The 14413-nt window shown below is 37.6% G+C and overlaps 1 protein-coding gene across 1 annotated transcript in view; it reads left to right on the forward strand.

Annotated features, from left to right (window-relative positions):
• Nucleotides 1-14413, forward strand: part of DMD (dystrophin) — a 2235978-nt gene that overhangs the window by 1524613 nt on the left and 696952 nt on the right. The window contains exon 51 of the mRNA XM_052663429.1: nucleotides 12662-12894. Within this exon, the coding sequence (XP_052519389.1) occupies nucleotides 12662-12894 (233 nt within the window). The remainder of the gene's footprint in view (nucleotides 1-12661; nucleotides 12895-14413) is intronic.

Here is a 14413-nt window from a genome sequence, read left to right on the forward strand (position 1 = left end):
GTCACCGACTCTAGGTTCTTTCTTTGGTCTGGAAGCTGGGCACACACAGACCTGGGAGGCCTGCAGAGTACAGCCCAATGTTACCTTTCTCCTAACAAAAAAAAATGAAGCATAGTTTCTTTTGTGGACTGTGTAATTAACTTTACCTTAGAGTATAGAAATATAACTCCACTTTACTTAAAACTTCATTTTCAAGTACTATTTTCAAATGCAAAAATTTGGTGTCATTCTGTCTTTTATATGAAACACTGACATCATGGGAATAGTACCAGTGTTACTAGGTTTAAATATGATTTACTGATTCTTTTAAAGGAATAAACATTAGCCCTGATCCGATAAAATTTTCTGTTCTTAAGTAGCAGAAATAAGAGGTTCAGCTTCACAAATCTTTTTAAGTGAAAAAGTAAGCTATGCTCCTATTTCAGAAACCATGAACTATAGACTCACAGCTTTTCCAGGCTCTCTTTACACTCTTAATTTGAGACCCATTCATCCAAAGGATTAGGACCATGAGATTTCGGGTCTGAAACGATAGGAAGTATGTGCATTGCTCCTAAGAGTAATCATGCTATTGCTTCAATAGTGTGATTTATAACCACTTAACAGTGTTTTTATTTATGATTACCTCTCCTTGAAAAGGAATTTGAGATGGCTTGGTGAGCATGATTTAAAGAAACAAACATCATAATCTTATTTTTGTGCCTGTAACAAGCAATTTTCCCTTTGTAAACGGTACTTGTTTTCTACCTTTGATTTTTGGTTCCTATTGTTTTGCTCATAGTTACTGCACTTGTGGGCACTGTGTGCTCTTCTACAAGTTAGATGAAAACATGAATTGATTTTGATGGAGCTAGTTGAGCTACTTCAGTTAGCGTGTTTGCCATACCTGCAGTTTGTAAGGTGTTTACTGACCCAGAACTTTAAAAGCTAAGTTTAGCTCAGCACAATCAGATTAAACTAACACAAGATAGCAGTTACATTTCCAGTGTCATTACAGAGACAGAGTTCAAGACTTTAGTATTGGGATTTGTCAAACTCTTTGGTGTTTTAGTTATAGGATGTGTTCAGATTTCACTTACAAAGCTGCTATAACCAGCTTTGAAACTCAGCTATAACCAGAGTATAAAAACCTTTTTATAAACCTTTAAGTAATAAATATGCCACCAAGTGGTTGCCTGCCTTTTGGTAAGTTTCCAGGACATTCAGCTGAATATTGAACTATACAACATGTGATGTCAATACATAATTTAAATAATATTACCCCAGAATTGAATGCCATGTTGCTTTCATGTATTAGAAAGGAACTCGTGTATTTAGGTGTCTCGGGGTCAAAGACGGTATCTTAGATTGGATTTCCTGGAAGCATGTTCTGAGACAAAAAGTTGCATTCATTAGGTTTAGTGGGAATGAGTATTGGTAAGGAAGTGAGGGCGGTGTTACTGGACAGAGCGGGAGAGGCTGATCCACAGAGCAGTGAATACTGCAGTCATGGGGTCGCAAAGAGTCGGACACGACTGAGCAACTGAACTGAACTGAAACCAAACTGACAGAGAGCTTGGAGCTGGATTCATCCTTCATAGTTGTCTAAAATTCAGGCAGGTGAGCTGGGCCTTAATATCCTTGTACAGACCAACAGCAAGCCTCAGGGAGGGATGTATTAGCAGTCATTATTAACAGAACCTGGTGTGTGGGTCCGTCGACTCCACGAGAAGTGTGATGGGGCCCCACAATATCCACCACAGAGAGGTATTGGCATATTCTTCTTTACCCCACAAAGGTTACAAAGAAGGAGGTGTAATGACAGAAAAAGAAATTGGTTGTTTTTCACTGGGCCTACATGTGTCAGAACCACTGATATTTACAGGATGGTCTTTATTTTGGTATTCAAAGATCTCTTTTAAATCTCCTTAGCCCAGAAGGGAAAGGAAAAAGTCCACACTTCAGCTGGTCTATGGATTCCTTTTGTAAAAGTTGTAGTGAAAAACACATAAAATGTACTATCTTAACCATTTAAAGTATACAGTGTGTTCATTTTTTGCCATTGCACAACAGATCTCTATAAATTTTTCATCGTGCAAACAGAAACTCTATAGCATATAACAGGATTTCATTAAAAAAAATTCTTTTTTACTGTGCTGGGTCTTCATTACTATGCACGGCCTTTCTCTAGTTGTGTGAGTTTCTCATTGTGATGCTTTTTCTTGTTGTGGAGCACAGTGGGCTTCAGCAGTTGTGGCCGGTGGGCTCAGTATTGTGGCTCAGTAGTTGTGGCACACGGGCTTAGTTGCTCTGCGGCATGTGGAATCTCCCCTGACCAGGGGTCAAACCCATGTCCCCTGCATTGGTGGGCAGATTCCTAGCCACTGTACCACTCAGAAGTCCAGGATTTCCTTCTTTTTAAGGATAAATAATATTCCATTGTATACCTAGACCACATTTTCCCTATCCATTCATCTATCAATGGACATTTAGGTTTTTACCACCTCTTGACCTTTTTCAAAAATGCTGCAATGAACATCAGTGTTCAAATATCTCTTTAAGATCCTATTTTCCATTCTTTCAGCTATACAATATATTCAGAAGTATGATTGCTGGGTCATATAGTAATTCTAGTTTCAACTTTTTAAAGAACCTCCATACTGTTTCCCACAGAGGCTGTACCATTTTACATTCCCAGCTACATTGCACATGGGTTCCAATTTATCCACATCCTTACCAACACTTGTTCTTCTCGTTCTCTCTCTCTTCCTCCCTCCCCCACCTCCAAGTTTGATTTGCATTTCCCTGATGATTAGTGATGTTGATACCTTTCCATGTGTTTATTGGCCATTCATGTATCTTCTCTCAAGAAATGTATATTCACATCCTTTGCAGATTTTTTTAATTGGGTTTTTCATGAATCCCTCTTTCATCAGTCAACTCAGAGCCTTCCTTCTTAAAATACAGATTGCTTGGGAATTTCCATGTAACTTACTGGATTTTGATCCTGGAGAAGTATTTTAATTTATCCAAATCTTAGTTTCCTCTCCTGCAAGTTGATAGCAATGTTGCTCTCCCTGCCCACACTCAAGTGTTATGGTGAGAAGTCAATGGAGAAAATGACTGAAGTGACACTTTCACACTTTTATACTGTATAGCTCTGTACAGATGTAAGGTATTATTATGAATTTAGGCCAAAAGAATTTACATGTTAAGACTACTTAATACTACTTCATTTATGTTGGAGCTAATGGTTCCTTTGCTTTGTTCTAGCTGATGAAACTCTAGATTGAGACTCTAATGAATCAGTCTCTCTTTCCATCACCTTCCCTCTCTCTTATGCATCCCTTCAGGATTCCACTTCATTCTACTCTGGATAACAACAGCAGCAAATGTTGGTTGAGGCCACTGTGTATCAGACATCACACTGGGTTGGTGATGAAGAAAAAGATAAATTTGATCTTTTAAGTAGCTTATCTCAAGCGTGAGGCTTGTGAGGGAGGGCCTGGCCCATGTTTAACAACTTGAAAAACTCACTGCTAGTTATTTTGCTTCTGAGGGTAAAAACATAGCTTACCCAAGCAAATATGAGACTCATTTGGACTGAATTATGTGGAGAACACTGCTTACCTGGTTTTGTTCACGTTTTACTACAGAATCTTATCTTTAATATTCAGGTAGGGGCAATTCTGTTGAAAACAAACAGCAGATTGGATCCTTTAAGAATTTTTCAAGGTGCTAAAATTTTTGCTAGAACAGCAGTGTATTTGCTATTATGAGAACTATGCAATGTTCTCTAGCTGCTATGCTGTGGCTAGTCGCTGAATTGTGTCTGACTCTTTACAACCCCATGGACTGTACCCCACCAGGCTTCTCTGTCCATGGGGATCCTCCAGGCAAGAATACTGGAGTGGGTTGCCATGCCCTTCTCCAAGGGATCTTCCCAACCCAGGTCTCCTGCACTGCAGGCAGAGGGAAGCCCAAGAATACTGGAATCGAACTGGGGTCTCCTGCATTGCAGCCAGGCTCTTTACCAGCTGAGCTACCCAGGGAAGCCCTGTTTTCTAGCTGGTTATACCCAAATGAATGTATGCATTTTATTCTGATGTCAGTTTTAGAATTGATGATCATTCTTCATCAATAGCATGGTCTTTTTTATGGTCTGATCTGACTTTTCTTCCCTTTTTTTCTGCACTGGTCTGCCTGCTTCATGGCTATCATTATTACATTCTCTACTCTTTTCATTTACATAGTTTTAAGTGTACTAACAATGAATTTTTACTAAAGGCTTGGCTTTTCAAATATCCTATAAAATATTGACTTGACTGCCTGAATTATAGGCATCATAGAATGATTATGTGTATCTTCAGTTCTCTGTTTTTCACACTTTAACTAGAAGACTCTTTCTTAACTATGTTCTCTTTGTTGGATCAACATTTGTTTTATTTCTGTAGCAATGCGAGGACCATTTTAAACTTGTTTTGGATGCAAGTCTTTAATTGGTAAAAATGGAGGTTGTATCATTTATTGTTCTATAACAAGTGACTCCCACATGTAGTGGCTTAAAATAAGAATCATTTATTTAGCTCATCATTTGGGGGTCTGCTTTGGATTGGGTGTGTCTAGGTGATTCCTTTGTTAGTCTCAGCTGGACTCACTCATGTATTAATGGTCAACTGGTAGTCAGTGGCCTCACTCCTGTGTTTGGTGCTTGATTATTGGATGAGACAATGGATGTGACTGAGCCACTTGCCCATCATCACTCAGTAGGCCAGTGAAGTTTGCATAGTGGTGAAAGGTTTCCACGCATAGCCCAATGGCCAAGAATTTCTCAAACCTTTGCTTGTGTCATGTTTAATAATATCCCATCCATATTCAATGAATGGAGAAATATACTATGGCTCTTGATGGGAGCATCTGGAATATCTCATGACAAGGGTATAGATGCAGGAAGAGAAAGAATTTGTGGCCATTTACTGTCTACCAGAGAAGCTTTCACTTTTATCATCATGACATTGCCTGTGTCATATTATTTACTGTTCCCTCATAGCCTTAGCTTCAAGGATTTACTGTTTCTTCAGTGTCTGCCCAGTATCCTGTGGCTAAGAGAAGTGTTGAATTTCACTTAACCTATACTTCTAAGGTATAGGAGAGCATAAACTTAGATGGACTTAAAGCAGGGGTCCCCAGCCTCCAGGATCTAATGCCTGATGATCTGAGGTGGAGCTGGGGTAATAATAATAATAATAGAAATAACAGGCACAATAAATATAATGTGTTTGAATCATCCCCAAACCATCCCCCCACCGTAGTCTGTGGAAGAGTTATCTTCCACGAAAATGTTCTCTGGTGCCCAAAAGATTGGTGACCACTGGTTACCAATGTGATGTCCAATGTGATGTAAAAGATGTCCATGTCCACTACAAATGTTAGGCAAGTATATAAACCACGTGTGTGCGCACACACACACACATACACGAGAAGGAGAGAGATTGAGGAAGAGAAATTTAAAACCCTGTGAATTAGTGATTTTGAACCAGAAGCAATCTGCCTCCCCACCCCCTCTCCCCCTGCCCCCTGCCCCGGCCGTTTTCAGAACATTTGATAGTGTCTGAAAACATTTCTGGTTGTCAAAACTGGGAAGGTACTCTGGCCAAGGATACTGATAAACATCCCACAAAGCACCGGTGAGCCCCCCACACCAAAGACTTATCCATGCCAGATATCAACAGTGCTAAGGTTGAGAAACACTGCTTTTTATTGACTGCATGTGTGAAGAATTCATACGAGTTATGAACCCATATATGAATAAGAATTCATGTATACAAGTTAAAAGATTCAAGCGAAAAAAGGTTATTTCTGTCTTCAAATTAGTGTAGAAAGGATCCTTGTTTGGGTGAAGTCAGGTTGGAGATGGTCCTCAAGAATAATATTCAACTTGTGGGAGAAACCAGATTTACCTGATTTTTTTTTTTTTTTTTTTTTTTTTTGCCCACCACTCTGTGCAGCTTGTGGGATCTTAGTCCCCCAACCAGGTATACGGCCTGGGCCCTCATTAGTGAAAATGCAGAGTTCTAAGCACTGGACCACCAGCGAATTCCCTCACTTGATTTTTATAATCCATATTTTTGTGAGTAGTTCAAGGTGATCTTCTCTCCCTAATTAGAATGAACATTAGATGATTTTGTGGATACCATAGGCTATAAACTACAGCTCTTGGAGTCAAAAGTATTTGAGTAATTAATAATATTATATTTTGAGTGGGACATGTATAAAAAATATCTGATGATCATATCAGTCTTAGAAATAGGTATAGTAGTTAAGTACACTGTCTTGGCATTGTCATTTGTTAATGTGAAATCCTCAGCAAGGTATCTTACCTTTTAGTAAAATGGAAATAATGCCAACCTGAAAATCATTTGGTAAACATTAAACAGGGCTTATCAATAACCTTGCCTGGCATGTAGAAAACCCTGAGTAAATGCTTGTGGTGAGATTGTAGGTGGTGATCTCTTTTCCAAGTGGCAGAAAATATTTCTTACTTGGATTATATACTTAGTAGAAGAAAAGAATCAATTAAAAAGTGATAAAGTAGCATTGCTAAGCTTTAAATGTCTATGAGTCTTACTGTCAACTAATTTGTTTCTCAAGTCCAGAAACATAGTTGGTTATCATGAATCCTTAAGTTCCATTTCTCCAGGACTTTCCATGTATAATATAAACTCCTATTGTGCTAAAATGTAAATAATTGATGATAGTTGAATCATTATATATTAATTCCTCTTTAGAGTGATGAGAAACAATATAGACAAAAATACATGTTTATGGATTCACAGTGTTTGTTTCTAATTTTTCACTTGTACTTGTAGACTACACATATTTAGAGAGAAGTGAGGTTCTTTTAGAGTCTATGCATGATTTCTAACTTTGGTACCATGCACTTTCTCATATGGGTTTTATTAAACTACACACCATCCTTCTAAATACTCAAAAAGAAAACTTTCCCTGTGTTGCTTGCATGGAGAACAGTTGTTTTATCTATTAGTGATATGGATAATAGCTAAAACAGTCTTTCCTATAGCTAGTGTTAGATAGTAATTCAATTTAACCACATATACAAAATGGTACTTTTCAGATATCTGTGTTAGTGTGAGTCCAATAATTTATCATTTTAGTCAGTGACTGATTTTTCAAATATCAAAGGAAAGAAAACCAAAAATTACCCACATTCATACAACAAAGCTAGAAATAGAATATGTGTTCCTTGTTGTCTTATCAACCAAAGGAGACTCGTGAATTACAGAAAAACCATGTGTGACTACTTCAAAGAAAGTATTCCAAACACATTGTGTATGTGTTTTTTAAAAGATTTAGTAGTTCCTCTAAAGCTCTAAGTAAAGCTGTTAGTCTGACTAATCATGTACCCTCGAAACCAATTAAAATTTTAGACTACAGAAATGTTCTTCAAACACTTTTGAAAAAATGAGAGTTTCCTCCTAAAGCCAACACCTTTTAATTAATAAAATACTCAGAGCAAAGCTGTGGTTTGCAATAGTATATTACACCTACTGTTACTCATGCTACTATTCCAGTCTGCCAAATTTGATTCCTTTCAGCACTTTGCAGCTTGACTTTTTGTATGCCAACTATGGAAAGGAAATAGTTTGTAGTAAAGTTATTTTAATTTTCTAATGAATGCCTATGAAACACATTATGCTACAATTAGTAGTCAAACTACACAAGGTCTGTGTGTGTGTATGCACTTATCTGTTCATATATACATATATATGATGTGTCAGTCTATTTATCTTTTTAACCTATCTACTTGGCTTAGTTATACACATTGTAATACATGCCGTTCTGACATGAACGGATTAACCAAGGACACTAGCGCCTGTTGCTGGTGCGGTGGTTAATAGTGTGACACCATAAAGACTCTTCCCCATGCTGGAAGAGATACTTTCGCCTTCAGACTTGAGAAAGATGACCTTGGTTTTAAAGAAGCAGAGATTTGAAGCAACCATTACTAGAGCCAACTTCTTGTGACCCTGGGCGGTGGCCTGAGGCAAGGGGCAGATATCTCAACAAGCATATCAAACTGCAGGGGCATTAAACAGGAAGAAAAGGATCCCCACTGGCCGGAGGGGAAGCCATTTTTGGTGCTTCTGAAGGAGGAGAACCTGGAAACCCATCCTAGAACTTTGTGCTTAAGATTCTGTGTATTCATTTACATATCCTAACTGCTTCCCTAATTAGGGTTATGGGTTGAGAGAACTCTCAACAAATCTTCTTTGCATCTGTTAAATTATACAGTTAAAAGAAGACTCCCTTGTAATGAGTAAATACCCCTCCCTGACACTTGGCATCAAGATTCTGTTGCTCAGTCTGGGCAAAACCACTTAAACTACCTCTTGACCACCTAATAAGGTGATTTGCTTATGTTTTTAGTAAAATGACATAGAAAAGAAACAACCTCATTTTTTTCCTCTTTGGATAAAAATAAAGGCATCTGAAAATGCAGTGTGAGTTGGTATATGATATATAGAATAAAATAAGACCTCAAAATTTTTCCTTTGAAGCATCTTGCTTAATAAAAAAAAATAAATAAAGTATATGCACATACATGAATCTAGAGGCAAGTCTTTTCGTGTTTAATTGCTCAGTCATGTCTGACTCTTTGCAACCCCATGGACTGTATCCTGTCTGTGGGATTCTCCAGACAAGAATACTGGAGTGGGTAGCCATTCCCTTCTCCAAGGATCTTGCCAACCCAGGAATTGAACCCAGGTCTCCTGCATTGCAAGCAGACTCGTTACTGTCTGAGTCACCGGGGAAGCCCCTAAGTCTTTTTAGGAAGAATGAAATATTTTCCAAGTAGTGTTATAGATAGAATTGGCCCTAAAAATGTGTGTGATAGATGAAAATTTGCCTCTTTCTAGTTTTTTATAGCACTTTTTTGTCTATTCTTGGAGACCCAAAGTTTCTGGAGTTTAGAATCCAGCTCTGAAGTACTATCAGCTATGCTGTAGCCATCGTAAAATCCCCAAACCTAATAATGGTGCAAGATTTTGTTCTTCCTAGTGATTATTGCATTTTAGTAATAAAATGTTAAAGATTCAATGTGTTTAAGACCCAAAAGACTATATAACTCAATGCCTCAGAGAGATTTTTATTTATTTATTTAGATGTTTAGTTATAAACTTACCCTGGTACCCCCCCAAAAAGACAGAAATCTAGAGTTGGGATTTGAAAAGGAATCGAGACTTTTGTCTGGGGAAGGGAGAGGAATTTTTTAAAAGTATATAGAGCATATGGAAGGGCAAAAAAGTGTGAGATGGTCTGTTCTAATTGGAGAATGCCACATAGAGACTGAGGTGACCAAGAATATGGGAAGAATGGAGGGAGATGAGGCTAGAGTCGGAAGTCTGGTTCAGAGAGCACAAGACCTGGAAATTCATGCTAATTTAGAAGGTGAGCAGCCAATAAACACTGGTTGAGCAGCAGAAGGAAAAAACACACACAGTGTATCTACTGTCAGAGCAGTACTAGAAGGATCGGTCTCATTCATGTATTCAGAGGTCATCACCTGCTAGAGTCTATAGACATAGACACCTGCTAGAGTCTATGACGCCCTTCTCCTGCCCTCAGTCTTTCCCAGCATCAGGGTCTTTTCCAGTGTGTTAACTCTTCACATCAGGTAGCCAGAATATTGGAGCTTCAGCATCAGTCCTTCCAATGAATATTCAGGGTTGATTTTCTTTAGGATTGACTGGTTCGATCTCCTTGCTGTCCAAGGGACTCTCAAGAGTCTTCTCTAGCACCACAGTTCCAAAGCATCAGTTCCTTGGCACTCAGCCTTCTTTATGGTCCAACTCTCACATCCATACATAACTACTGGAAAAACCCCAGCTTTGACTATGGCCTGCCCGATGAGTCTGTAAATCAGATCCTTTGCCCATAGTGGTGGCATAGATGGTTGCATTGCTCTGCCTCTCAACTCTCCTCTGAATCTTTTTCAGCTGTCTTTGTACTTGGTGATACTTTTTTCCCCATTGGAGAATTTTGTGATATTACCCTCTCAATGTTAATTGTACTTTTTAGTCATCTTAAAACATTATTTTTCAATCTCTGGTCCTAGCCTTTCTTTCCAGTAGACTTACCCACTCCAAAAAAATGTGCTTTCTAGAAAACAGTTGAGGTCTGATGATTCTCTGCCTTCTTATTCTTGGCTATATAGAAATTTAAGATGACGTGATCATTTCCACTTCATTAAGCTACTTCTTTGTTGGTCAGAAACAAGTCTAGAGGAAAAAAAAAATCTCATTCCTACTCTCTTTTGACAGTGAATTTTTCAAGTCAGTTAAAAAAAAAGCATCTGACATCTCCCAGAACCTTGAAATCCTCCCCAAAATACTGTGCATTGCCAGAATATCTATTGTTTTGTATTTTAAGAACAATCTGTCCATATTTCCTAGTCAGCTAGGCATTCCACAGTTAGCTCCTACGGTGATATTTTATTTTAGCTCTCTTTTCATCCTCACCCATGTGTTCTCTCCAGGAATTCGGCTCTTCTCTTGGAATCCCTTTTAAGATTTTTAGAACCTATTGGCTCTCATGCTTTCTCCTACTAGACTATGAAGTCACAGGCTGCTATTTCTGCTTCAGATTATGTTTCATTCTTTCTAGAAAAAACCTTAGAGTAGTGAGATAGCTTTGGGAAACTATTTCTTCTCCATCTTCTCAGTATCATTGTCTTTTCAGTCATTACTTCTTGGTGTTATTTTTTTTTAAGTCTTTATTGAATTTTCTACAATATTGCCTCTGGTCCTGTACCCTGGCATTTTGGCCATGAGACATTCTGGATCCTAGATCCCCAGCCAGGGATCAAACCCACACCCCCTGTACTAGAAAGCAAAATCTTAACTACCAAACCTCCAGGGAAATCCCAATCTTGGCATTAGTTTTTTTTTTAATATAAATTTATTTATTTTAATTGGAGGTTAATTACTTTACAATATTGTATTGGTTTTGCCATACATCAACACTATCTGTCAGGTCACTTTTTTTTTTTCTTTCTGCCTTGTTCAAGATTTCTTCTTCCACCTGTAGGAACCTCTTGTTCTCCCCAAGAATCTTGAGAGATAGGAGACATGCCTCCATTCCTTTCATCATCTTCTCTAACAAAAAGACAACCTTAAAAAAGCTGAAAGTGATATAACCATGAAAAGTCATTTATGGTCACGTCAGAATGGAATGCCATATGACACATTTTCTTCATGCTTCTAGAATAATTGCCTTATTGTCCATACCACCAAGATTTCCCATTGAGATGCTGTGTTTTGCAGCTTTACTTCAAAACTTTCCTTCTGAACTACGCAGGCCACTTTTTGTTCACTACCAGTCTCCTGCATGTATCAGGCTCCAGAAGCCATTGCCTGTGAACTCAGTGTGACACTCCATATCTTTCATCACTCACCTGCGATAATCAAGCTGTTTGTTAATATTTAGTATCAGTTCACACCAGCAAATTCAGTCCTTCAATACATTTAGGGCTATACCAGGCCTTTGGCTGAGTTTTTCCCCAAATATTTTATATATTTCAATCCCTTATCTCTAACTTCTCACCATATTTGTTTATCATTTTGCTTCTTATTTATCTCATATATATATATATATAAAATACCTAACACGATTACCTACTAGTGTCAGGAACTATGCTAATATTTTTCCTTTTATCTTCCTGGTATTGTGCTATGTCCATGTCTTGTATTAGTCATTGAATCGACACAGTTGCCCCTATGACATTAACCCTATCATTATCCTTACTTGCTGACGAGAAAACCTGAAATTTAGAGAAGTTTGGTGACTTAACCAAGGTCACAGAGTTCCTAAGACAGAAAGAGGTATTCTCTCCCAGGGGGGTTTTACTCTGGAACTTCAGATCCTAACTATTACTATATGCTACCTTACACTACAGTGTTCACCATTATTCATATTAATTTAATATTTCTTATAACTTTGAAACCATGTTTCATTATCCAAATGGAAAAACATTACTAGTTCTCATTTTTCAAAAATAACTAGCTTATATTTTCTTCCCTGCTAGCCTCTTTATTACCAGTCTGAAAGCAAAGGAAAAAAAATATATATATATAAGCCGCTCCCAATATAAAATACAGAGCAAAGACAAGAACATTTCATTGGCTTTGATTTCTCTAGAGTCCACCACTAAAGTAATTTACTTCCTATTCAGGGAAATCGTAAGTTTGAAATGAGATCTTATCCAATCTTTACTTTTTTTCCCCCTCTTGATTAGAAAAAAATAGGTAAAACTTATTCACCTGGCACAGTCTGAATACTTTCTATTTTTCTTTACCAGTTCCACAACCTGTATAATTGTCATTGAGAAGGACTTTCTAAATTAAATTAATTGCTCAGCCATGAGGATAATCAAAACCATTTGAAAGACTGTTAAATGCTTATTAATGAAAAGTTGGGATCTTGAACTTTTCTATCATGCAGTACTGTCTAAAGTGTTCATATGGTTAGGAGAAAAACACATGATGTCATAAATAATCCTTCGGTTGAAATTCTTGCCCGTACATCAGTTTTATTTTTATTGAAATTGTCTTCTTATCTTGTGTTTCTAATATATTTTTTTCTCTTTTTAAAAAAAATTTAGCTCCTAGTCAGACTGTTGCTCTGGTGACACAACCTGTGGTTGCCAAGGAAACCGCTGTCTCCAAATTAGAAATGCCATCTTCCTTGCTGTTGGAGGTCCCTGCACTGGCAGATTTCAACCGGGCTTGGACAGAACTTACCGACTGGCTGTCTCTGCTTGATCGAGTTCTGAAAGCACAGAGGGTGATGGTGGGTGATCTTGAAGACATCAACGAGATGATCATCAAGCAGAAGGTATGGGGGAAAACAGATCACAGTTAGCAGAGGTTTGTCTTGAAAGTGAAGACTTTCCACAAGTCACTTAATTCTCCAAGACCATTTGCCACCAGTTTTTATACAGCTTTTTTCCATCAGCCAACACACTCCTCTGTTTACTCTGTTCAGTCCAAATATGATCAAGGAAACAAATTAATGCAGTTGTCTAAAACAGCCATAAACTGCACAGAAATACTGGGAGTAAAAAAGCATAACCCCTAAAGTATAATTGGCTTAATGAAATTCACTAAACAACTAGTATTTTAAAAATCTATTTTACACCAAATAAATACCTCATTTGAGCTATTTACATTTAAACTGTTTGTTTTGGTACTCTGCAGCCAAAATATATTCCAGAATCAAATATAATAATCCAGTCTTCTGAGTTGTCCATGCCAATTTTCCTCCTCCAGTGATAAGGATAATTGAAAATAAGCTACAAACAAGAAAAGTAACAAAACATAATGCATTTTTAAATAACATAGATCTTAATATTCATATTTACTTTTAATGCTATGCTCAAACATGTTTTTAATGCAAAGATTGCATTTCTCAGCCTCATTGCAATCCACTCTGCAAAATTATGACATCAATGAAAGACATAAGAATACACTGAAATAAATATGATTTACCTAGCTAGAAAAAATATACTACTATGTCTTTTATATTTCTGAATGAATAAGAAAAGTAGTTTTGAAAGGTTTATATGCTATAGCTTTTCACTTGTAAATGATTTTTCAAGTCTTTATTCTGAAGAAGTAATAAATTGTACTGAAGTTGTTTAACTGTTACAGAGCTACTTTTTGAAAAAACAGGGAGTAGGGGCAGACAGATTTCTTTTTAAAATGAACTTCAGCAATTCAGTAAGAATGCAAATTGTTTAATAGTAAGCAACCTGAAGTTAAAGTATCTTTATCTTAGACACAGAAGACCTGAATTCAGTGGTTTTTCTTTGTCATTTGCAAGTGGCATGATTGTGGTCAAACTATTCTCTGGATCTTGTTTCCTCTTCTGAGAGCAAGGCTCAAAGAATTCACATTCACATACATCATATAGTGTTGGTTATGTTTGAATATAAAGATATGTAAATATATATATGCTGTTGCTGCTACTGCTGCTAAGTTGCTTCAGTCATGTCTGACTCTGCGCGACCCCATAGATGGCAGCCCACCAGGCTCCCCCCTCCCTGGGATTCTCCAGGCAAGAACACTGGAGTGGGTTGCCATTTCCTTCTCCAATGCATGAAAGTGAAAAGTGAAAGTGAAGTCGCTCAGTCATGTCTGACTCTTAGCGACCCCACGGACTGCAGCCTACCAGGCTCCTCCGTCCATGGGATTTTCCAGGCAAGAGTACTGGAGTGGGGTGCCATTGCCTTCTCTGAAATATATATATAGTTATCTATATATTTGTATAAATGTATAGTTGGTTTTATTACTGCTTTATGACAAGTATCATTAGCCAAATTTTTCCCAAAAAGCAAATGAAACTCATAGATATC

This window comes from Budorcas taxicolor, chromosome X, assembly GCF_023091745.1.
Source record: "Budorcas taxicolor isolate Tak-1 chromosome X, Takin1.1, whole genome shotgun sequence".
Taxonomy (NCBI): domain Eukaryota; kingdom Metazoa; phylum Chordata; class Mammalia; order Artiodactyla; family Bovidae; genus Budorcas; species Budorcas taxicolor.